At 37.8% G+C, this 26295-nt stretch overlaps 4 protein-coding genes across 4 annotated transcripts; 2 read left to right on the plus strand and 2 right to left on the minus strand.

Moving 5' to 3' along the window:
• Nucleotides 1-1123: 1123 nt before the first annotated feature.
• Nucleotides 1124-17713, minus strand: rb1 (retinoblastoma 1; the record flags this gene model as incomplete). Its single annotated transcript, XM_079247166.1, has 27 exons — nucleotides 1124-1244; nucleotides 1407-1453; nucleotides 1677-1819; nucleotides 1932-1962; nucleotides 2075-2220; nucleotides 2325-2438; nucleotides 2528-2632; nucleotides 3455-3600; nucleotides 3839-3993; nucleotides 4263-4378; nucleotides 12034-12254; nucleotides 12392-12468; nucleotides 12634-12665; nucleotides 12798-12854; nucleotides 12951-13067; nucleotides 13169-13256; nucleotides 13355-13432; nucleotides 13528-13637; nucleotides 14752-14829; nucleotides 14943-15088; nucleotides 15311-15421; nucleotides 15660-15709; nucleotides 15859-15897; nucleotides 15986-16120; nucleotides 16415-16518; nucleotides 17066-17186; nucleotides 17610-17713. The coding sequence occupies 27 exons, from the start codon at nucleotides 17711-17713 to the stop codon at nucleotides 1174-1176; spliced, it is 2742 nt and encodes a 913-aa protein (XP_079103292.1). The 3' UTR covers nucleotides 1124-1173.
• Nucleotides 5329-6375, plus strand: LOC306761688 (lysophosphatidic acid receptor 6-like; the record flags this gene model as incomplete). Its single annotated transcript, XM_079247957.1, has 1 exon — nucleotides 5329-6375. One exon carries the CDS (start codon nucleotides 5329-5331, stop codon nucleotides 6373-6375), a length of 1047 nt encoding a protein of 348 aa, XP_079104083.1.
• On the plus strand, nucleotides 9842-10828 carry LOC306761078 (lysophosphatidic acid receptor 6; the record flags this gene model as incomplete). Its single annotated transcript, XM_079247167.1, has 1 exon — nucleotides 9842-10828. The coding sequence occupies one exon, from the start codon at nucleotides 9842-9844 to the stop codon at nucleotides 10826-10828; it is 987 nt and encodes a 328-aa protein (XP_079103293.1).
• Nucleotides 17714-20200: 2487 nt separating the features above from the next.
• Nucleotides 20201-26182, minus strand: slc6a7 (solute carrier family 6 member 7; the record flags this gene model as incomplete). Its single annotated transcript, XM_079247187.1, has 12 exons — nucleotides 26062-26182; nucleotides 24320-24530; nucleotides 23704-23842; nucleotides 23451-23585; nucleotides 23028-23131; nucleotides 22803-22927; nucleotides 22607-22719; nucleotides 22375-22512; nucleotides 22171-22270; nucleotides 21674-21792; nucleotides 20479-20652; nucleotides 20201-20371 (listed from the first exon to the last, which is right to left on the minus strand). The coding sequence occupies exons 1-12, from the start codon at nucleotides 26165-26167 to the stop codon at nucleotides 20201-20203; spliced, it is 1635 nt and encodes a 544-aa protein (XP_079103313.1). The 5' UTR covers nucleotides 26168-26182.
• Nucleotides 26183-26295: the final 113 nt, after the last annotated feature.

Genomic DNA, 26295 nt, shown 5'->3' on the forward strand with positions numbered 1-26295 from the left:
TTCTTAATAAAACACCTTAAAAATAAAAAAAAAAGTGGCATTTCTGAGCAGTCAGAAAAGAAGTAGTGAAACTTCAAAAGTATTTAACAATAGTGTATTTAAGAAAACAAAACAAAATTATGCTCATCAGATAATTAGGTGATTTATTACCTTGTAACACAATAGAAAACAACACTGGAGTCATTGGACACAAGCACAAAATTGCCATAGACCAGTGTACAAAACAACTCAGATTTTCAAAGTAGTATCTCCATTTTTCCCGGAAGCTGTTTGAATAGATTACATTAGAAACATTTCTCATAAAAACTTCAGTAACTGGATTTACTAACAAGATTCTATACAAAAGGAACGCCACCTATGAATTTCCTGCAAGTGGTGTATAACAATTTAAATCTCCCTTTCTTATAATCCTCTGCTCTCTTCTATTCCTCTATTGACAAACATTACAAAAATAAAGAAAAGAAAAAATCAAATTAATGTGTAAAAATTTTTGTTCGTGAATATTAGTTTTTTTTAATGTACAATGCTTCTCAAACACCCAAAGTAAAAAGAAAAGCCACTATAAATCTATTAACAAAGAGAAACTTTACTTGTATCAACTTTTTTTGTCGGTGTGCATTTTGGGCCAAGTGCAAGTTCTTCATGTTTATTCATTGTTGGACAAGAACTAAATGTCCAGAGTAAATGTGTTGCTGGGAAAAATATCAATTTAAAGGAACTTGAAAATACACACTGCTGTGTCTCTGAGGTAGAGACGTGTTCCTTTTCGAAGACAGTAATCATGATTTAACACTTCAAGTGCTACATCATGATCCAGATGTTAGAAATGTCAGAAATAAAACTGCCATGCTGCATCAGTGACACTTTAGATAATTGAGACTATGTATCAAAGTGAAAACAATGATTTCTTCTAAGACCCAAAGCTGATAACACTCTTAAAACCACTTCATTTTGAACTTATCAAATTCAAAGGAAATCCAGTAAAAATCATTATTTAGTAAAAACAAACAGCATGAACACAAAAATACAGAGAAAGTTCTCTATATTCTCACAATACTCCTTAAAGTTAAATAACAACTATTTATCACTAAATGTACAAAAAGACCTTGTGTTGCACTTTGTGTGTAAACGTGAGTGTTCAGGTTGTGAAAATGTAGATCAGTCCAAGAGGCTTTAGTGTGTCTCCTTCTTCAGTTCAGCATCCTCCTTCATCTTCTGTTCCTGCATGCGAGTCCGAGTAGAGCCTGCACAAAATGAGAATAAATAATAAACCGAACAACATAATAAAAAGCAGATATGAAGAGAAAAACGTGGGAATATGCAAATATATATATATATATATATATATATATATATATATATATATATATATATATATATATATATATGAAGCAATCATGACTTACTCATCTCTGCAAGCTTCTGTATCAGCGTAGAATCTCCTCCAGATTTGCTGTAAATCAAAGCAAATTAATTAAGCATTAAAATAACTGAAAATACTGTATAATAACCTTGACCATGGAGATGTTAAAAAGATGTGTCATTAAGCTGCAAACCAGATTAAAATACTTCTGCCACCAAAAATTTTATTTTCTTCTACATCGATTTCTTTTATTTCAGTAACTCTGCAAACATATTAGAAAGATAGAACAGATTTGACACAATGTGTGACGAACCTGCCATCAGCTTCATCCTGACCATCCACATCGAAACGTAACTTCTTTAGAGGTTTTGGAGCAGAGCTGAAATCCAGAGTCCTCTTGTGGGATCGATCACTGCTGCTGACCATCTGGTTGATCCTCTGGAAGCGATTGGCGAGCTGTAGATGAAGACCAAACAGAGAAAGAGAGAGTAAGGAAAATGTATCTGCAAAACTGAGATGTTGAGGTGGCAGCTGGTGACACATTATGGCAAACTAAAGAGACGCATACCCCAAATGATTCTCCGATAGATACCAGCATCCTGCAAAGTAAAAAAAACAAAAAAAAACAAAACAACAATAACATGAAAAATCACACAGAATTTAAATTTATTCAAGCTCACTACAAATTTAGCACAAACAGGCTGGCCTGACCTGGAGCGAGGGGTCATGCCTGGGGACATGCGTGAGTTTTTCAGAGGAGAGATGTACACATTGTTGCTGCCAGGCACACGCAGAGGTGAATTTTGGAACTTGTAGGGGCTGCGTTGAATTTGGGGGATTGGAGAGAGGGTGGGTGGCTAGGAGGAAAAAAACAAAAACAAATCAAAATTAAGAAGGAGCATAAGAAGTGCAGACTTTTCTGATTATGCGTGTATTAAAAGTGCACTGCTGCTTGACTCACCCTGGTGGATGCATACTGCAGAATGTTGGTTTTCAGCTTCTGCATGAACACTTGATTATAGAAGACAATGATGGAGTCATACTGGCCCTCTGTGATCAACACATGCTTGAAAGTCTGCAACATACAGAGTGATTAATTCTTAGAATAGCAAAGGTTCAGCTGACAGGATTAATTTTTATGCAGTTTTTAAAACACTGCACTACCTCTTGGTTGGTATTGGGCATGTTCTTGTATGCTGAGACAATGGACTTGAAGCGCAGATCGACACTCTTCACTTTGCATATGGCATACATGGCTGACATCATTAACTGCAAGAACAGATGAAGGTATTTTGAAGATGACAGAAGAAAACATGAGAAAAGGACTCAAGAGAATAAGGGAGGCACAAGAAAAAGAAAACACCACTACCAAGAACAATAATTTTAAGAATAAAGATGTGTAACTTTAATGATGATCAAATAAGGATTGCTGAGAGGTGAAGTTCTGCCAACATGCCATCAGCTATGCCTGGGCAAAATGAGGGGTTTCATAAGAGCTGTCTTCAGGACAGATTTTATTCAGTTAGCATTATATGAGTTACCGTAACATAACGTCTGTAGTTTATCGTAATTTTCCAAAAAAAAAAAAAAAAAAAAAAAAAAAAAAGAAAAGAAAAGAAAAAAAACAATTTCACATATTCAACCAGCACCATGGCTTAAACGTGTAGCCTAATAAAAACTGGATTTTAAGTTTGTTTTTTAAAGATGTCTTAATTTCCGATAAAAAATTACAGAACTGTCCTGAACGTTTAACAAGAGTTATAGCAGATATATAAGAGGAAATGTGTTCCCTACATCGTCAACTGGCTTGTAAAAGAGACACTTAAAAAGGCAAAAGCAGCAATAATAAAGTTTATGATAATTCTTTATTTATTTTACTGTAAAAAAAAAAAAAAGCTAAAAGAAAATGTGAAACATCCTTGAAATGTCTGCATTTCAAGTTCACAAAAGAGGACTAAAAAAATGTAGGTTCACCCAATCACTTTATAATCAATTGAAGTTATAAAATTGTTCAGTGTTATTGTTTTAGTTGTGGTATGGAAAATAGTTACAAGTAAGGAACAGAAGAATAAATAACAATAGCTCGGGTACCTGGTCGAGGTGGCGGTCTCTCATTAGCTCGTACTCATGCTGCAGAGTGTGCTGGAAAAGAGTCCATATTATTGGCTCCAACTCAGGGTGGGAGGACAACAGGTAGGAACATAGAGTCTTCAGCCTTGTATATGCCAATCGGTATACTAACAGACAAGAATAAAGAGAGAAAATAAACTATCACGGCAGCAAATTTGATGAGCAATTTGATGAAAAGTAAAAACAACATGTAACAGAAACATTACTTTTTTCATTTTGATCAGTATACATGCTCATCTGCTACCAACATCAGCTGCATTATCAAGCTCTTTTTTCTGTACATAGTGATAATGCTGCTGGCATGTACAGACCACACTGATAAACACTAATTCATCAGCAGCTTACATTTTTTATAGAAAAGGCTGAGAGAGTTGGACTTTGGGTGTCTTTGAGCTTGGCTGGGTATCTGGGATGAAGGCTGAGAAGAAGCTTGAGAAGTGGGAGCTGCTGGGGACTCAGGAGGCAAGACACGCGTGCCTGGGCGCATTGGGGACAGATATCTGTAAACACAACAGAGGAAACAGTGGTATGCGTTAACTAAGCTAGTTAACCGGTAAAATTGACACTTTCAGCGAAACAAAAAAAAAAACAAAACACGTTTTAATATTTCATAATGCAAAGCTGCCTAGAAAGTGTCTCGCAGTGAGTCCTGGAATTTCACTCTGACTTTAATGAATCACGGTGATTTCACAACTCTTCAAAATATGTCTCCTTGTCTTAGACAGGTTACAGTTGCTGCACACCAGCAACTAGCAGTTTGATGACTTACAGGTCGGCAGCGGTGTGGTTGTGCTGCAGCGGCTGGTTAAAACTAGCTGGAGTCTCCAGCTGCTCCGCTGCTCCACCCTCGAGTTCATGTCTCAGGAGTTCAAACAGGGGGGAACCCTGCAAAGAAAACAATTATCCTTTTTTCCACCACACATGTGCATCTGAAGAATGATTGCAAAACCAAATTAGTACATTCTTCACGTCATGCTTGCCACACCCTGCTGACGCCACCAACATCTGGAAAGAACACTTGGTGCTTAATTGCTCAAAATGCTTTCAGTGACGTATCATTATATTAGCACAGAATCATTTTGTTAGGTTTTGTCTCTGTCAATGTTTTAACGGTTCTATTTACTTGAAAACAAACATTCCTTATAATATGAAGAGTATGAAGCTGGATGTCCAGAATTTTCAGCTATTAAGCTAAAAATCTGAATCTAAAAAAATTATCTAAAAAGTGCTTTGATGTTTTGTATGTCAATCTAAAGAGACAACACACAGATACTCTTAACTCTACCTAATTCAAATTTAGGGTAAATGCCAAACAAAGCAGCAGTGGGAGGACTCTGCTTGCTGTGTTTCAGGCTCCTCCCTTTGTTTAAACAGACAACTGAGTTCTTTGCGTCTGTGATTTTTACTTTCAGGCAGCTGCGAGGTGTCTGATTTACAGTTCAACAGAAGCAAAGCAATAACCACCATGCGCACACAGGACAGCTGTAGGAACATGCAGAAGAACAAGAGAGGGGAAGAACCACTCATCTGCACACAGATTTGAGGAGAAACACATGACTGCTCTGAGGAGATAAACATTTCTACTGTGGAAGAGACCTGAAAATACTGAAAACATCACGTAAAAGAATAACAGGACGGCTGAACGACTTTTGAGGAAGGACACTGCATGTGAAGGACTTTGGAAGCCAATAAAAAAAAGGTATTTTGTGACAATCCTGCAAACTCGAACATTCTTTAAGATTTCCTCGTCTGCTGGACAACACAGAAGTAACAAGTTCAGAGAGGATTTACCTGATTTGCTGCAAATGCTCCAAAACTACCAGCCTGGTTTAAAGATGAATAACAGCACGTGTGACAAAAGTGATGACTTCAAGTACCCTCTGTACAGTTGGATTTTTAGCCTTGTGTTTGTGGTGGGACTTTTCTTCAACATGACGGCTGCATATATTTTTGGCTGTACACTGAAGCTGCGGAACGAGACCACGACGTACATGATCAACCTTATTGTCTCTGACTCGCTCTTTGTCTTGAGTCTGCCTTTTCGGATAGTGTACTTTGTTAAGCGTGACTGGATATTTGAAAGCGTGCTCTGCAAGATTTCTGTGTCACTATTCTACACCAACATGTACGGCAGCATCCTCTTCCTCACTTGCATCAGTGTTGACCGTTTTCTGGCCATTGTGCACCCTTTCCGGTCCCAGACAATTCGTACTAAGAGGAATGCCAAACTGGCCTGTCTTGCAGTGTGGGCGATTATTCTTGCTGGAAGTATACCAACAGGATTCCTTCTGGACACCACTTCACCAAACAATACTAACTCCTCCCAAAGGTTTTGCTTTGAGAACTACTCAAAAAAGCAGTGGAAGTCTGAGCTGTTCAAGGTGGTGGTGTTTATCGAGACCGCGGGCTTCTTCCTCCCGTTGATGATCAATGTTTTCTGCTCATTCATGGTGTTACGGACCCTCAGGAGACCCGAAACCCTCAACCGTGGAGGGAACCACAACAAGACAAAGGTCTTGAGGATGATTATAGTGCATCTGTTCATCTTCTGCTTTTGTTTCATTCCCTACAATCTCAATCTCATATTCTACGCCCTAGTCCGCTCCAACATCCTAAAGGGATGCTATGCAGAACTTGTGGTCAGAACAATTTACCCCATTGCTCTTTGTATAGCAGTGACCAATTGCTGTTTTGATCCAGTCATTTACTACTTTACTTCAGAGACTATTCAAAGCTCCATCAAAAGAAAAACAATAGCATGGCAGAATGGAACCAAACTTTTTGACAGATTACAAACAGACAGCATACAAAGCAGCGCAAACGCAACTCACAAGACCCTTACACTGAGATCTAAAGTATTTGACAATGAATCCACAGCCTGATGACCGCTTTGATGTGTGGCGTTGACTGATAATTCAGTGTGTATGGCTGGGAATGAGAGGACAACCTGGAACCAGAATGACTTTGAAACAAACAAAATGGTTACTAAGGAGTCACGCCCTTCTCCTGGAGACCTCAGAGACCTTTGACCAGGACTTAAGACACTGATACCAATTCAGACACTAAAAGAGTTGGAAAATGACTATGTTGCAACATAAAAAACCTTTATCATTTAAAACTCAAGTTATAAAATTGTTGATTTAATAGAAATATGTTTCTGTAATGTGCATTAGCAGAAATGACAAGTGGGTCCATAAAAAAGCAAGTGTTTTAGCATAAACACAGTATTTGTCATCTTAATCCTCAAAGCTGCCACTCCTTTAGCAACTGTTAACCAGTATTATAGCCCTATTAAAGTGCAGTTTGTCAATATTTTTGTAATATGTTGACCCTTCAAGAATTTAATACACTTTGTAGAGCAGTTTGTTCGGCTTTTTTTTTTTAATACTCACAGTGAATAAAAAGTTGCAAGTTTCTCCTATTTTTTTTCTTTAAAATGTTTTTGTATTGAATTCAGCACTTTTATTGCTTGGAATGTTGTTATAAAATGCTTTACAGAAAAACTGTATCAGTAGTTCCTCTTTCATAGGGTGCAACCAAGTCATCTACCTGGACTAATCTGTGATACGTGTATTAATGTAGATAGTAGCACTGTGGCTGGGCTGTAAAACTACAATGAGAAAGTTTTGAAGTGTATATTTGGGTGTGGTCAATACCACAACAACACACTAACCAGCCCTATGCTGCTTATCTCTGTAGAGAACATATCTAATGCATTTCAACATGTGCAAACACAACTGACAGTACTAGTGAAATACAGTGGAAAAGTGCAAACTATTCGCTCCTCCTCATAAAAGCTGTGTGCTGCAAGACAGAACATTACAGCATTCTTTTTGAGAAGCCATGCCTGGAGGTATGTGCTAATAAGTGTAGATCCATCACAATCCAGGGCTGAGAGCCTAAAACATTCAAGTAACAGCATGCCTCTTGAGTGAGAAAAACTTTCACAGTAATGGGGGAAAAAAGTGTTTGCTGCAGTTGTGACACTGGGAAGGCTTGAAAACATAGTTTACTTGACTTAAAAGTGAAAGCACTGATAATAATTTGAACCAGACAGCATATTTTCTAATAATATTTTTTCTTAAAAGAGGAGAATTCTGTATCCATATGAGAGGTTATGAAATTAGATACTAATAAGACACTGCATTTAGTCTGCATAGAAGAACCTTATTAAAAGTTTTACTAACTGGTATGTTGTTGAAAAAGTAACTTTGCCTTTATATTCGACTGATCAAGACAAGTATAGATTTTTTTTTCTGGAGTTCACTTGGGCTGAATTTTCCACACAATGCTGATTAAAACAAATACACTGCTGAACAATTACAGCACCTTCTGTCACTGAATTGCTGCAATTCCTGTATGAGCTGGATGGAAATATGGTTAATGATCAACCCCAAACCATCTTGTTTTAAAAAGTAGCATGTGTGTGTGTTTGGTGTATGGGGGCAGGGGGTGGAGGGTCCTTATCAGTGGAGCTTCTGCTCCAATCAGTAGAATGTGCAATGCTATCGCAGGATGCTGAACAGCAACTGACTAGAAAAATGATGCATTGTTACTGGTCACTGCCTTGTTCCTGTAACTGGTGAGTGATGACATGTTACCTTTTTCAATGTAAATTTTAGTTCTGCAAATTGTGCTCAGAAGAATTGTATAGAAACAATGCTATGGATTAAAAAAAAGTCCTTTTTTTACTGAAAGCACAAGTTGATGAGGCTTAGAAGTCTTACAGCTAAAGAGTGATCTGAATTTATTATTAAAATTAATTGTTGATCAACACTCTATATTGATTTTAATTTTCTGAAATTATGGAGTAACTGGATCCAGTTTGTCAAACTGTACAACTGATGGAATTTAATACAATATGTCAAGAAAAAAATAATGACTAATATGTTTATTTAGAAGAATCAGGACCTAACACAAGTCAGTCAGCTTCAACATGAAGTAGAACTTAAGTCTATATTCTTTTCTGCTGGTAATATGGGAAGAAATGTCTTTAAAACTAGATTAATGACAACAGGAATAGCTGCTAACTGAGCTGCACTTGACAAATTGACAGGTGTAGTATATAGTACTCGACTATTTAAAAAAAACAAAAAAAACAACAAAAAAAAACAATAAATGTAGAAACAGGTCACCACCTCGTTTCAATTATGCAAATGATCTATTGATCTGGAACTCCTCCAGTTTAATAATGTGCCCATGTATTCAGGTAGCCAGGTTAGCTGTCTACCTCAATGTAAGCAATGACCAGGTCATTTTGTAGCTAGATTTTTACACGATGACAATGCTATGAATTCTTGAGCTAAAATGTTAAATGATCACAGAGTATAGGATAATTTTCATGCATGGATTGGCCCTCATCACAGAATCCAAATCTGAGTCTCACTGAGAATGTTAAGGATGTACAGAAAGAAACTTGGTCTTTCACATCAGCCATACAACATATTATAATATTTCTCATCCTTAGTGAAAAATTAGCACAATTTTGAACAGATTTGTGACACAGCTTCAGTTTTTCTAATGCATAGAGTTGCCACCCTAGGAAAAAAGGACAATATAAATTCATAACATATTTCACATTTTTACAATAAATTATCAAGTTATAACATAATGAGGTTTTTTTTTTCCTTTAGTAGAATTTCTATGCTCCAATACAAAACAATACCTAGGCAAAAAAACAATCCTTAATTTAATCTAAAAGTGGTCTATTAAAAAGATTTGTATTACGTTTCCTGGCCATGTAGTGTACAGTAGAAGCTCATTGTGGGTTTAAACTAAAAAATCATTTCAAAATGACATATACAGTATAATTACTCTTACGTTGTGTAAAGTCTTCTCAGTCTGTAGTACTGATTCAATGCATCTGTCATTTTCTGACTGCAGTGTTGTTAATCAAAGGTCTAAACTGCTGGTGTTGGATATTTGATAAGACTGAACAAACTTCAATTACTGCTTCTGTAAATCTCTGCCAGAAGTTAACTTTATGAGCTTTACTAAATGTGTGCTTAAATAGTATGACAGTGATATGTTGCTTTTGTTTACATTCTGAATATAATGAAGCCAAATGTTTGCTTGTTTTATGAGCAGAAAGCTGCATTTAAAACTTTATTGGCAAGATTCATAGGACCATGTTAGTTAACGTAGTGTATTCTAGTCCCCTTGGCAAATTTACATTTCATAAAGCAAGACACATTTTGAGTTGATTAAGTTTTAGCTTTCTACAGGTTTAATTGCTTTAGAAGGGGTTACAATCTTACGTCATGTACTCACACCAATCGACCTAATCTCTTCCAGACATGAGAGCAACGCAGAGATTTCAGACACTGAAGTTACAAATCCTTTTGAGATATGGAGATGTGGAATATGACAGAACTGACAGCAAACCCGGCCTCATTTTCATATAACTGTACAGTGGATACAAGCTACCGCTTCACTTTCTACCAAGTGTGCTACAGTATCATTTTCCTGCTGGGGCTGGTCACAAACAGTCTGGCTCTGCGGAGACTGTGTATGTCGCCATATGCCAAGAACTCCACAGCTATTTACATGGTCAGTCTGACAACAGCTGACTTCTTTTTTGTGATTTCTCTACCTATGAGAATCTATTTCTACCACCAAAAGGCTCGAGCTCTATCCTCCAAGACCGTATCCAGTTGGACTCCTGGAGCAGCTTACTGCCAGATTACTTTTATCCTTAAATACATCAGTTTGTATGGGGGTATCTTCTTCCTGGTGTGCATTGCTGTGGACCGATACCTGGCTGTGGTGCACCCTTTGGCATCTACAATCCGCAGGCTCCGCATGGCAAAGGTGGTTAGTGGGGGGATCTGGTGTCTGGTACTGGGACTCAGTGTGGGTTTACCTTTGCTGCGCTCAGCTGCATCTCATCAAAACAAGCCATGTCTGCTGGATCCATCTTCACAGCACCACAAAACCATCATCCTGGTAGCCCTGGGCCTAGTGCTGGGGTCATTTTTGCTACCCACTCTAATACTGCTCTACAGCTATTGCAGAGTGCTGAGTGTGCTTCGCCACTCGTGGCACCGCTACCGCAACCACCGTCGTACCCGTCAGCACACCCTCAGAGTTATTTACTGGGTGCTGGGTGTCTACTTGCTGTGCTTCCTCCCCTATCACATCAACCTGCTGGGATATACCCTCACACACATGAAGCTGCTGCCCCACTGTGGTCTGACAATAGTGACCAAGGCAGTGCATCCGGTAGTCCTTTGCCTTGCCAGTTTCAACTGCTGCCTCAATCCACTCATCTATTATTTCTCCAGCAGCCTGGTGCACAGGGAGGTACAAGGCGTTAGAGGCAATGGCAGCCAATGACATAAATAATTTCATACTAGTACTTACAAAATTGTCTTTTGATTTATAAAACATTCCCTTAATGCTAAGATACCAGACAGCTTCAACAGTCAATAAAACTAGTCTTCAAGATAATACAAAGCACTCTTGTTCCCAGTGCTGTGTGACTCATGATGGAGAAGACGGAAAACTGTGTGTTAACTATGATCCGCAGGGGATGCATGTATGCATGTGCTGACAATATGGTCCATATTTTTTTCTGGGGTTCCTGTTCATACAAGTATTTCCGAGCAAAAGATTTTTCTTATGTGCTTAAAAAAGAATGGGTGCAAGTCCACAGCTCAGCTTGCAAAATGCTTAACAACTGTCATTTTTATGTGACATAATTGTCATTTTTATATAAAACCTACAAAAGAAAAGGTGATAGGTATATGAAAAAATAAAAAAACACTAGAAAAAAAAAATATAGCTATTCAGGCAGAAATAAAGATAGAATAGAATAGAATAGAATAGAATAGAATAGAATAGAATAGAATATAATAGAATGTCATTGTACAAATTAATATGAAATTGCAGTGGTCTACAACAGTGCACCGTTGCACAAAAAGATGCACAGTAAAGAGCATGAAGCTGCAGCGATCATGTACCGCCATCCTGAAAATTTGATTACAACAAATTTAATTTAGCATCTCATTGATTCACTGGCTTCAGCAATTTAAATAAACATAGCTTAACAATACCAGTCACAGTTATTGCTGTCTGCCTCACTGCAACATGTGGTTACATTTCTGGACAAGTGTTTGCCATGCTGTGGCATATTACCGCAGGCTCTGTCTGTTTAATGTTAATGCAAAACTCAAGTTTAAGTCAACTGTGAAGTCCAGGACATCTGCAGCAATCTGGACTTTTGTCATTTTCTGAGGATCACTGCCTGTTTTCTATTCACTGTATATTGTCAATATAAACTCATTATGTTGATTAAATACTAACCTAAAATCAGGACTTTTATGTTGCAAATTTCTGAAGACGCTATACTGTTTTCACAAAATACTGACCAGATATTATAGTTTATTTAATAGCTTTATAAAATGTGTGAGCTTCTGTTTTACTTCCTATGCACTAATAAATATTAAGCCTATTTACAGGGTTTGTGTCTGTTATGATGCATTTTAACAACATAGTGTGATGTATCACAAGCACACTCTACAATGTAACATAATACTGACCGTTTTCCACGCAATCCTCTCCATGATGAGGTTCTCACAGGACTCCAGATGTTTGATGATATCCTTGCTCAGAATAGGCTCAGCTTTGATAAAGCTCTCAATTACTTTGTAGAAGTCAAAGGCAGCGAGGCCGAACACATTCAGTATCCAGGGGAAACATACATCTGTTTCAGCTTGGTCCCCACTTCCATGGTTGTACCCTCCATTTTTAAAGCTGCTTTCTGGTTACACAGCACACACACCATTATTACAATTTGTCACACACTAAACATATACATTTAATTGTCTAAAAAACATTTTAACTAAAGAACAGCTTTTTATGAAATGAGAATGTTTACTAAGAATGACAGGATGGTACCTTCATATGTTGCCATGACCACTTCCAGAGCGCAGGCCAAAAGTGATGTGTGGAATGTGGAGTCATTGAGCAATTTACTGCAAAGTAGAAAACATGAATTGACTCATTGAAAGAACAGTTTGTGTGTTTCAAGCAAGTATGCAAATGACATGCTTATGACATTCAGCAGAAGTTTAAGTGAATACACAGCTAAAGTATCTGGATTTACAATCTGCTTTATTGGGGAAAAAAAACCCACACACCTGAAATTCTGCACAGACAGTCGCTTTTCTTCCTATGAAATAAAAAACAGAAAGCAAACACACAAATAAAAAAAACAATCATGTGTCTGATATTTTATTGCAACACTTTCTTCTTGGCACAACTGAACACTTCAAAATGAATAGGCTCAAACAGGATTCTGTACCGATTTCAGCATTGCTTCCATTACTTTGTAATACAGTCTGACACCAAGAGTAAATCTCTGGAAAACAGAAAGAAATTCACACAAATATAAAAACATATGAGAACAGGAAGGTTGTCAGTGTTCACGTTTGACTTCCTGATGGGTAGTTCATACCTGTCTGCCATATGCAACACAGTGTGGCCCAACAGCCTCACCAAATTTCTGGCTGAACACCTGTCCAAGTGTCTCCAAACGCTTTTGAACATCCTGAGTGGGGTCCACAGTGCAATTCTGTTCACAGTAAACCAAGAACAAGAAACCAAAATGGTCAATTAAGAGAGATGTGTGCTCACTTAACACTATATTAAAAGGAGATGCTTAAAGAGACGCACTTTGAAATATGTGGCCAGGTTAGTGGATGGTTGATCTCCACTGGATGGGAGGTCCCCTCTCAGCAGCCGAATGGATGTCATGGCAGCCCTGAGAAGTAAATAAAAATAATCATACAGTCGTGATGGTTAAATGATTAAAGTTCTCTGTCCCAATGCAAAACAAGTGAATGTCAGCAAACTGCTCACCTGATTGGTGTCTGTGGAGGAATAGTTACCCCATCTTCATCCTGTTGATTCTTCTTTGGTGTCCTCTCTGCCTGTGATCTGAATGTAGAATTAGATTCATCAACATTTTTTTCTTCATTTTTTTTTCTCAAATCTAATGTCAAACAATGAGCAGTGAAAAAAAAAGAAATTACATCTCAACTTTAGGTGCAACAACAGTCTCATCTCCATCAAAAAACAGCCGTCCATCAATGTCCCTGCTCTTAAGGTGGTGCTCTTCATACTGCTGGTTGACATCAGTGACCTGGGTTGAAAATTTAAATGCAAAGAATTAGTACTAAGAATCCTTCCAGCACAAGAAATTTAACATATTATGTAATTTTATCATTACAAAGTGAGCTGTAACTCAAACCCTAAAATCCACAAAAATAAGTCTTTTCTTGTTCTGTTCACATTGAAGATGAGCTGTGAAGCATCAACTCTGTGTTTGAGGTACAAAAAATTATAGAAGATCATGACCTCATCAATCTCAGCAACTTCAGGCTTATAATAATTAAAAAAAAATAAAATAAAATGCAGAGATACATTCGACTACAGTTGTCCATGCAGCCAACTCGACATATCATGGACATGACGCTTTTACAGCATCAGTTAGTAGCCTTATGAAAAGATCAAACTAAACATAAGCAGAAGACTGACATTCATGTAAAAAAAGAAAATTGTGAATGCACACAACAAACCATGCAAACTTTGCCAAAAGCATATTTTCCATTTAAATCTTTTAAACTGCACAGCAGCCAGCTCACATTACAAAAAAAGACTGCATCATAACAGCGAGAGCTTGCGTTTGATGACAAGTCAGTCTTAAAGTCAACTTTTTCAAAACAAGACAAAGCTGTCAAGTGTAAGGCGCTCCACAAGATAAGACAACGCAATCTGTTTTTCAATTTTAGCTATAAAATATCATCAAAATCTCGCTGTGAAAGGTATGGCTGACAGGATGAGACCAAGGCATTATTCAATCATGAGACAGTAAAGAAGAAAAAAAAAGCCACCATCTGTCCATTACCAGGATGATGCAACAGTAAAAATAAATATGTCCAGTATCCTCCTTCAGATGAGTGACCATATCAGCAAACAGTGGCATCCTGTCCCCACTTTTTTCAGACCCAACACTGCAATATACTGCCCTGATATCCTACAAAGAATCCCCTGCTTAAGTAAACATTTTTGTGACACTGTGTATGTGTGAACAAATATGTCTGAGCAGCAAAAAGAAAAGCCAACATCTGTCATACACTAAAACATTGAACAAAGGAAAGAGGAAGGATGGAGAGATAAGTAATGGAAGGAATAGGTGTGAAGGAGACAGAGTAAAACCAAACAATGAAGCACATGTTCTGAGAACTGCTCCCTACCTGAGGAAATTCTGGGTATCTTGAAAGATCCATAGAGTCCAGAAAGGTTGAGAAACTGGTCTGATATACGTTCTTCACCTGCAAATAGTATAAGAAACAGGTCAGGTCAGAGCACACACAGGTCATTTAATTCAACTCATAGGACGGCTTTCAGAATTGATTAAAAAATTAAAAACAAAGAGTGCTCAGACCTCTTCTAGGTTGCATTCATTCTCTTTGCACAACGTTTCTAGGAGCTGCACATCAAACTCTGGCTCTGCAGGTCGGGATTTGGCTTTGCTCTGGTTGCGACGAGATGTTCGTGTTGGAGTGCTCTGAACCTTACTGATTGCTGATTCTGAAAAAATAATAATAATAATAATGATAATAAAGGGAATATAAATGTATCAATTATCCATATGTACATTAATAAGCTGACATGTCAAATTTAACCTTTCAATATCTGAACAACATGAGAAACATAAAACTACTTTGACTTTACATTTACTGATCTTTTTCTAATAAATCATGGAAATTTTAAGCAAACATGGAGATTAAAGTAACTGATGGTGAAACTGACTGTAAAGAGGCTGCAGAAGGTCTGGAGAGCAGCGCTTGATGAATAACTCCAATGTACAAAGCAGCAGCTGGAAGGATATGACTAAGTCATCCTCCATCTGCAAAGCCCTTCCTGCAGACAGCAGTACACATCACATGTTAAGCGTCTTCACAGTAATACTGGTGTGAACAGAGCTGTAAACATGAAGAAAAAGACAATTTTCCAATGAATATGATATCCATAACTGAGCATGGAGGAGGAAGGAAGAGTAATAAGAAGATTGAGGAAAATGAATAACTAGTTTCACCAAGTGTAGGAACACCTTGATACCACTTGTTTTTTGCTGATCATGCTAGAAAGCTCAGCTTACCCTTTGCCAGTAGAAACATTGTCCAGCAGGTCCGCATTGTCTCTTTTGCCCTTGAAACAAGACAATGAACCGTTACCACGAGTCACACATCTAATTTCAACTAACCTTAAAACATCAAAAGGAAAGGTCAAAGATGCTAAAGAAAGTGTGACAAAAGTACAAAAAGCTGAGGTAGATCACCCTCTTAAACTCAACTTACTTGTCATTAGGAGTCAAAGCAAAGATTTTTTTGCATGTTCTGAAACATAAAAAGTTTTATGGTGGGTTACATTTACGCCAAAATGGCTCTCGACTGTTATTTCCCTGTACTCCACTAAGACACTCACTTTTCAAACCTCTGGTAGAGAGCCAGCATCACATCATACTTCTTCTCCAATCGTGTCAGTGCTGAATTCACTTTAGTGCTTATTGTATCCAAGTTCACATCCAACTTTCTCACCAATTCAATAAACTGCTTTATGCTGCAGAATAAAAAAAGAGAAATTGAAGACTTTTCAAGTCTTGTGTATGGTGCAATTTCTACTTATCAAATAATCTGTTAAAGCACTAATACACAGTATGTAATGTATAATACACAAAGCAGTTCTTAACAAGGTATAGTTTATTCATGGCTGCAACTACCAAACAGGAAATCCAATAAAATAAGTAACAAAAGTTTTTTGGTTTTTTTTTTTCAAATCTACACAAATAACTAATGTATGCATGGAGATACAATAAGGATATATATTTTTAATAAAATGACTACGAGCACTTACTTTAAATTGACTGCTTTCAGAACTTGAGTCACAGTGAAACAGGCAACATCCATGTCTGTTACAATCACAAACAGACAAGCACCCCACAGCCTTTTCTGAGTGTCCTGAAAAATGTAAATTAAAAAAAAACATAACATGACAAAGAGATACAGGTAGCTCTTCCTTCCTTATAACAGCTGTACACTGTACAAGAACACAGTGGATTACAAATTAATAAGCCACAGTGACATGACTTCAGGAGCACTTTAAAATGTCATTTTCATATAACTGTCCACTAGGTGCTTAAAGAAACTTATCCTGAAATCCTGATGCAAGGAGGAACATTTATATGTGCTGAAGAGACATCAAGTTTTCTTGGCACTAACTAATTTACATGAATAAAAAGTGAATTCATTCTTTGTGGCCAAATACATTGAAATTTCATTGGAGGAGAATCAGGGCTTTGGTTCTACATGACAAAGATGAAAATGCCTCTGTAAAAGCATGGATGAACTACATGCGCGAGAAGGTTCCATTGATGAGCGGTATAATTTGGTATATGAGCTTTATTCAAAAAGGAGATATGTTGCGTTTTCTAATCCTCCCCTATTTTTTCCTTTATGTTCCAGAATTACATCAAACATGATGGGTCAAATAATTATAAATACATACAACAGCTCCATCCATAGATTCCTGAACAGTTTTCCACAGTGTCCAAGTGCGGTCACAGACCAGGTCTGTAACATGAAGGCTCTTACACAGTGTCACAAACTCAGCATCTTTATCTTTGTGCCTAAAGGACGGAAAACAAAACCATAAAAAGAAGCAGCAAATGTCATCATCCTGCCAGCGCAACACCATTAACTCCCAGCAAGACTATGCCCAACATGCTTTGTTTATAACAGCGTCACAACCAAGATTACAACGTGTTTACCTATTACTAACTGACTAAACTTATTGCTTAAGGATTAAACTCAATGACCAGTTGTGTAGTGTTGAGGAATATTAAAACCTAATCACATTAGCTCTAAATTAGCCCAACTTCGTTTAGAGAAGCTAAGTAGTCGGCCAAATTGTTTGTCACACAAGCTAGCAAGAAGTGGTTAGATACGTGGCAAATGCCCCAAATATAACGGCAAATATAGCTGTTTTAAATAAACAAATAAAGTAAACGCTAGCGGCTACGTCCCAGAAGAAGCATCTTAACTTCTCTTACTTTTTCACAGATAACTCTGGATTCTTGTCTGAAAATGAACTGTCAGAACTGGGCTTCTGCTCCTTGCTCTGTGTCGTTCCGGAGTTGCGTTTTTTAGGTGGCATGTTAGTGTCTGCTTAGCTGAAAGGCAACTATATTAAGAAGAAAAATAGCTGTGATTTCTGAAGACAACAACTAATGTTAACTGAGTTTAAAAGCCACTAAAGAAGTTCCGCCCCAACAATACAACAAAATCTGACCTACTTCCTGAAACCGTAATACTCGGGATGCTCGTTTTGTATAACGGAAGTACGCGACGGAGAGCCAAGGAAGAAAGTCAGGAGAAATTTGTACGCCATTCCCAGTCATTGTTTGCAATTTATTCTTAAGATACAGTTTGTCTCGCTTTGTATTATGATTTTCTACTTTCTCATTCAATATAGTCAAAACCAGTATCCAATATATGAGTTAAAATGTTACAATTATCCAAGGCTCACTGGAATTATACGCAAACCACAATCTACGTTCAAAGAAACATGCAAACGAACGCACCCAAAATCACGAGCTGAAAACGCGGGAAAAAAAATCGACGCCACATCCTCTTATTTGCATTTAACCCGCCATAGACGGGAGTCAGGGCTTAGCGTGTCCACTTCAGAGTCCGTGTTGTTAGGTTGTTTTATATTTTTTTGTTTGTTTTTTAAATATTAGCGATGCACACAGTACGTGTGTTTGTTCCACGATTTTATTCATAGGGTGAACGTATATTACACACTATTTAAAGCTAATTTTCAATTGACATCTTCATGCTGACATTGATAACACCGAATTGTCATATTTGAATTTAACATGTTTTTACTGATATATTTTAAAAATGTAATTAAACATATTCAGCAAAATCTGTGTCAGCTGGCCAAGCCTTAGCACGGTTCTTACCACCACTGCCCTCTTGTGGCAATATCATTGTGCAACCTCACAGCTGATTGTTCTTCACAAATTTAATGGCTTTTGTCGTCGAAAGGGTTTAAAACTCGTGGATTTCAGAACAAGAGTTTGCCTTTAACCGTCATAATCTGACAGCGGCATGTTACAACAATGAATGAAATTAAATGAGTTTATTTCACGTTTGTGCTTATGAGAGATGTAAAATATTCTGTTGAAATGTTAATTTTTTTTCACATCACAAACCATAACAGTATCTAACCCATTGTAGGTACAGATGTGTAAACCCACATATGCAGAAAAGGGGAAGCGCAGTAAATATTCCAAAGAAACTGGAAATAATGGACTAAAAGTAGGCTGTTTTCTCAAGTAAAGTTCTAATGAAAATGTCGGATACTTTTTTCAACACCACATAATACAGAACCTTTAGGGATACAATAGGTTAAAAAAAAAAAAAAAAAAGGGGCAACAAGCACAGTTACTAAATCTGTGACAGTTGTGTTCAGTGAATGCATTAATTTGACAGGTGTAACACGTGTCAGTGTATCTTTTGTGTTCTTTCTAGCATCTTTCCATTTTGTCCCAAGCATAATGTTACTGGGTGAGTAAAAAAACAAACAAACATGTGCATATCATTGTACAGCAATAATTTCTTTCAACTGAGTAAAGTGCAAACCTAACAATATCATTTATACCTGCAAACCTTCGTGAGAAATGTTTGCAAAGTGGATACCATTACAATAATAAGTGTACATTTTTCTTAGGAGATCAAAGTATCTATTTCATTTTGAACATTTATTCAAATAAAAAAAAAAAAAACTTAAGTGATAAAATGTCACTGAGCACTAGCGCTGTCTGCTTATAAACAGCAAAAAGGAAACCGACTATTAAAGTAGTGGGGAAAAAACAACTTCCAGTGAAAGAAAGTGTGTCCACATCTGTTCTCAGTGGCAGTGGGTTATATGAGATATTCGCTTATAAGCAAATCTACAATACCAGCACATAAATTTGTTGATGATACATAAAATGGTAGCATTGTATTCTGGATTTAATTAAGTAAACTATCAACATTTCTACAGCAGTCTGTATGAATTGTTTATTTAAAAAGTTATTAACCTCTGACACATGAATAGAATATTTAAAAAAATGTTGACTTGGCAACTCATTTTGACATTCATTTATTGCACAAATAATTTTACCAGTCATTCATTTAAAAAAAAGCAAGATAGAGCCAAAGTGTTCATGACCTGGTCCTGTAACACGGTCAGCATAATTTGTCTTGCAGGCTGATAATATGTAACCACTTCTCCAGGTCCCTTGTGTCTTACTGTGTCCTTCCTCGCACAAGACAACAATCCTGTGGTTGGATCCCATCAATGAAAGTTTGTTGTCCTCCACCACTGTGGCATTGTAAGGTCATCATCAGAAAGATGATCTAAAGTTCAACTTACCTCTGTAACCTTACATTTGACACAACATAAAAAATGTTTTTTTTAAAAAAAAACAAACAATATCCCTAAATATATAATGATATAAATAAAACTCTTAGTTCACACTGCCCTTCAGAGCACAGCCTGGTCCAACCCAGCCACCAGAGCCGTGCTGGGGTGAGTAACAAATTCCTGTCTTCTCAACAGTTTTGTCATCATTGTGAGTTCATCGCTGGTGCCTTATGCCTGGCTTCCCACCTCCCATGTCATAGCTGTATAGTCCATATCAGTGAGGGTAACAGTGAAAGGAGTTTCCACTCTCTCGGGCTCCATGCGTTCCTCTCTTCTTCCGGTGCTGTTCAAATTATTTACCCGCCAGGAGTTTAGGGGTCGAATCGCTTTCCTGAAACGCTGCAAAGAAAGATGCCAAACATCAGAACTGACAGTTTGAGCAGAGCTGTATGGCTATAGTGTAGAATGAGACTTAACTGTGACAGAGTAACAGAATTAATACTGACATCTTTCAGTGTTCCTGTTTCTCTGCTTATGGCGACAACGGCCCAGATGAGGATCTGCAGGCAGCAGGTCGCACCCATGCACACGCCCAAAGCTTTACCCCACCATGGATACACGTATGAGCCGTAATGGAGTGGTGTGTTGTACATCTCAATGAAGATGTAGGTCAGGATGAACTATGCAATGGAAGGGGCACACAGTGAGAAACAACAACAATGCACTAGCATCTGAAGAAGAGAGAATGAGAGACCCAGTTCAGAAATGCTTCAGGGGGAGCTCTGAATGAATATCAGTTTCTCCCCTTCAATTATTTAACTGGCATCAAGATTCCAGCACAGCTTGGGTACTGTGCCATATATCTGAAATGACTAAAGGTCATTTACATCACAAATTCTCAAAAAGTAGCAGTAGGATGTTTTCGACCCTCTCCAACCCCGTGGTCACTAGTAACATTTATAATCCAGCTCAAACTGCCACATTTTCCCAGAAGTGTTATATAGTTTTCCAAATTCCATGTAAGCATTGAGCTATTCATCTCTTATGACTATGAAACCAAGTAAAGGGATCCTATTTCATCAATAGATTTCCTTGCAACACAAAGAAATTTACTACATCTTCTGAGAATAAGTCCACCCCATCCTTTACATTTGCTACTTTTATCACTAGTAAATTCAACATGAGCTCATATTTTTTCATAAAATAGTACATATACATGAGAGAGTTACTGTTTAATTACATTATAATTTTTTTGGGAAATGGGCATGCAGTTTGTCTTGCAATTTCTGGTCCTTCAGCAATTTCCTGGGGTATTTTTAGCTCCGTTACAGAGCACAGTCCATCACCCCTTATCAAATTACACCCTTTGCTGAAAGTGCAACAATACAGACAGCATCACCTGGGTCTGAATGTAAACGGCAATACTGCTTCAGGCAGCACACAAAGATGAGTGGAAGAAAGGGGAGGTTAGGTCACATGGCTTGAGCAAACAATACAAATGACAATGCTTCAAGTAACAGTATCACCACAGTTTGGTGCTAACATCATTAATTGTGCTTCAACAGATTTCTCTTACTAATAGCTTTAGTTTTATCTAAATTACATTGGACCATAACCACAATGTTAATGATTAAAATCATTTCTCTGCCACTGCATCTGAATTACAGCTATACGCCTGTGAATTGAAACACTGATACTCACCAGCAGAAGAAACGGAGTGAAGAAAACCCAGCAAGCTTTGAAGTAAAGCAGCACTTTGCTGCACCAGGGAGGGCAGTGGCAGATCATGTCAACAATGTCTTGACAAAACTGGTTGACTCCTAACAGAAAAGTTAAATGACAGATGCACAGAAGGAACAATGAAATAAAACTGATATGTCCAGGGTTTACCCTACCTCTCAACTACTAATCGCAGAAATAGTTGTTTCCCCACAATACTGAATAGGACTAAGTGGTGTAGAAAATGAATAAATGAATGAATGAAATGAAATGAAATGAAATTGAATGTCATTGTCACTGCAGAGAATGAACAGACAGTTAAAAGCTTAAAAGCAACAAGAAAACAGTGGGAACAAGAGCAAAAGTTGGCAAATTTGGAGTTACGAGCACAAAAAAAAAAGTGACATTTCTTCATCTTTACTGTGTCCTGAACTACAGTGGAGTGATATGATTAGGTGGTGGGTGGTGAAATAGAATACCATAGAAAAAGGAGATGCCAAGGCACATGAAAAGGGTGATGATGATGAGGCCAAAACTAGTGCTGAAGGAGTCAATGAGAGTGAACCAGTAAATCCCTCCCTATGAAGACACACAAAAATGGTGAAAATGTGAGTCTAAGCAAAATAGTGAGGCGCACACACAAAGATTTTCCACATACTGTTGTTCTTTTAAAGCACACTTACATCAGTCACTAAGAGGAGGCCCATCAGATAGAAGCAGAAACACAGAGCACCCAAGAACAAAGACTTGTGCAGCGGGTTTCCTCTAAGCTGTGGAAACTCATCCAGTACGGCCGTTGTGATGCCCTCCATGTTGCCAAACTGTACGGACACAGATCAGATGGTATCATGCATTTACAAGCGGACTTATCAATGTTTACTTTACTTGATGTGTTCGTATGGTCCATGGTCTTACCAGTGTATCAACCCCGAGGAAAAAAAGCATGAGAAAGAACATAATGGACCAAAATACTGAGCCTGGGAGCAGGGCAAGTGCTTCTGGATATGCAACAAAGGCCAACCCAGGACCTGAAAAATGATGAAGAAATGATAGTGCATATAATGCAAAACACTGACCAAAAACAGTGAACTAAGTGGTCCATGCTACCTACCAGTGTCTGCCACCTCTGCAACAGGCACTCCCTTCCTCCATGCCATGTGACCCAAGATCGAAAATATAGCAAATCCTGCAAAGAAGCTGGTGGTGCAGTTTCCTGTAGTGATTATTATGGTGTCCCTACCAAAAAAAAAAAAAAAAAAAAAAAAAAAAAAAAAAAAAAAAGAGTAAGAGAATGTAGCTGTCATGGCTGCAACAATGGAGCAAACAACAAACTCACCTTATGACATTGTTGTCAAACTTGTTGTAAGAGGCCATAGAAAGCAGCCCTCCAACTCCTATCCCTAATGAGTAGAAGATCTGTGAGGCGGCGTCATTCCACACCTGCATTGTTTCAGAGACAATGGTGTTTTAAACAATGAATGTATCTGCAGGTGTTTTTAAAACTGGATCAAAGCATGTTGCTCGCACCCTTTCAAGCCTTGTGCGTGCCGGTGAACCATTACACCACGACTAGTCCGTCTGCACTTACCTCTCTCATTTAGATGCATCTAAAAAGGGGGGTTGGAGGTATCTTTTTATATAATGCGTCTGTCTGTCTGTGTGTTTCCTTTATGTCTGATTTTAAACTGTAAAGCATTTTGAGTCACATATTTTATGTTGGAAAAGTGCTTAATAAATAATGTTTGATTGATTGAAATACCTGTGCATTAGCTAACCGGGCCCAGTCTGGTGTAAGGTAGAAAGCAACGCCTTGAAGAGAGCCTTGCAGCGTGGCACCTCTGATGATCAAAACAACCAGGACAAAGTATGGGAAGGTTGCCGTCACGTAAACCACCTGAAAACAGACAGACATCAGTCAGACAGAAGAAAGACTTAAAGAGGAACAGATTGTTTGTGAGATATGGCTGTTTTTCTGAGGGAGGCCAACAAAAAAACACATTGTGCTGATTCACCTTGCCAGAGCTGCGGATGCCCTTGAGCATACACAGAAAGATGATGAACCAAGCTGCCAGGAGGCACAGAGCCAGGGGCCACCGCACAGGGCCCGGGTCATGGAGGCCCTTGCTGTTTACTACACCCAGCACGCTCTCACTACAAGACAATCATAAAATATGGTGTCTTTTAATCATGCTTAGTAGGGATTAAAGGCGTAATTGTCTGTCTGGATCTACAGTATAAGTGATACTGGTGATGTTTATGTTGAGCCATCAGATATTTTTTATATTTTTATATAATTTACATTTAGAGCAGAGTCAAGCAGGTGTGAAAGTGCATACATGATGCGTAATGCCACATGGAAAACATATTATAAGAACAAATATAAGCCTAAAAGTGTGGCGTTTGCTTGCTGTACATGCTTTTTTTGTTCTTATAATTCATTACCAGGATCTGTATTAGCCAACTAATATTCCTGCTCTATTAAGTGCCTGAAAATTAAATTAATCAGGTTAGAAATCTTATCATAGCCCCCATATATAATAAAAATACTTTTCCATTAGTTCCATTAGAAAGCAGTCTTCTTTTTATAACAGCACGAGCAACTGTGTGAACAACAAACAAAGCACTTACTTCCAGAAGATTTCTGTGGGGCTCAGGGGTCTACCAGAGGAGCTATTGCCTGTGGTACCATTACCACAGATAGCTGCGTTGGCTATAGCATCACATGACCATGGCAAGGGGCTTTGGAATGAGCTTCCCAGGTAGTAAAATGTCCACGCTATGATGACATTGTAGTAGAGACACACCAAGGTGGACACACACAGCATCCCAATTCCAATACCTACAAAAAAAAAGGAACAAGAGAAGGCATAAGTATCACAGAAAGACATGACACACACTGCTGTATGAAGCACACGCTAGATGTCAAATAGATCAATTTACATGTGATTATGAAATACCTGTTACATAACAAGGTAGAAAATATTAAAGTGTATGTTACACCGTTGGTGTGTATTACTGATTGACAGCCGTTCTTTCAACACATCACTGGCTTTGTTCACCAAAACACACTTCTTCTTGAAAAACGGCAAGAAACTCCACCTCAAGTCCGAAATTAGGCCAGTTCAACTAAAACAACTGGCCTTTCCACTACAACATGCTCCAAGCACACTACACTTAAAACATTCTCTATCGCCTTTTTTTTTTTTTTTTTAAAGAATTTGTTTCAAATTAAAAAAGCACATTTTAAAACAGAACAAATAGTCTTTACAACAAACATAACAAGCTTCAGCTTCAGTTCAGTTCGAAAAGGGTCTTGGAAGGAGTTGAACGCTTATCTGGTCCAAAACCCCCTCATGAATAACACCCTAACATTACACAGGATCTCTGAAAATTAATGGACATTACATTACAATAAAACTTAAACAATTAACAGTGGTAATACACATAATAAATCATAATATACAATATACATTTACTTCAATCCATATTTGCCTCATAACTTTTAAGTATCTCATCTTTTATAATTTGTTTAAATTTCCTATTGACTGACATGTTTTCATTGTATCTCTTTGCTTTTATCACAGTTCAAATGCTTAATGAAAGTGTGTATTTAGGCACTGAGCTTCAGAAGTGTCAAGAATTTTTAGGATTGGCCGCATGACATGTGGCAGTGAGGTGGCAGGTTAATGTGAGTCAGCAGCTGGTTATTTTTCCAGACTGTGACGTTGTTCTCGACAAACTGGTGACACAGGCATCCTGCATGTGTTATATAGATGCTTCCTGGCAAACTACAGTCAATGTGTATGAGATACAACAGAGAGATAGGAGAAAATTTTGATTATGCGATCAACAAGCGCTTCAGTTGGTATTAATTTTATCTGTTTGCTAAACAATTTCGCTGCAGTGGGGAAAAAGGTAGATTACTACCTTATAGGAAAATGAAAAATTACTGAGAGGACGAGGAAAAAAATTAGAAAAAGATTCACATTTGAAAAATGGGGATTTACATTTAATATATTCTGAAAGAACTGGCGAAAATGAAAATAATAGGTGGCTGCAGTCAGTGAGGACAAATCACAAAATAAACAGTGGTGTGATTTATCCCCGATGGAAATCACAGATTATACTTAAAAGTAGGTGGATCGCATTCACGTTGGTTACTACAAAGCTCTTTCGTGCTTGGTTTTAATTATTGTTACACATCATTCCTTTAGTAACTTTTTAAAAATAATATTAGCATTTTCTAGCCAAGTATAAAGTTAAGTTAGAGGCATATGAAGTCATTATCTCAGAGTTTCTAAGGTTGATACATTGTAAAACAGTTTAAAGAAGAATCATTACTGGGAAGCACAATGATGAAGGTAAATTACCTTTGAGAAGAGGGCAGCATTTCCACACAGTGATCGGGCCAGCTGCACCATACTGGCCCAAACTCAGCTCCATCAGGAAGAGTGGAACACCAGTAACAAAGAGCATAATGAAGTACGGGATAAGAAACACACCTGTGAAGATTCAATACATGACAACTTGAGGAAGGGTTGTGCTGGGAAAGACATCCACTGATATATTTTACATTTATAGATGACGTGTAAAGGCAGGTTAAA

This window comes from Telmatherina bonti, assembly GCF_933228915.1.
Source record: "Telmatherina bonti genome assembly, chromosome: 10".
In the NCBI taxonomy this organism is placed as follows: Eukaryota; Metazoa; Chordata; class Actinopteri; order Atheriniformes; family Telmatherinidae; genus Telmatherina; species Telmatherina bonti.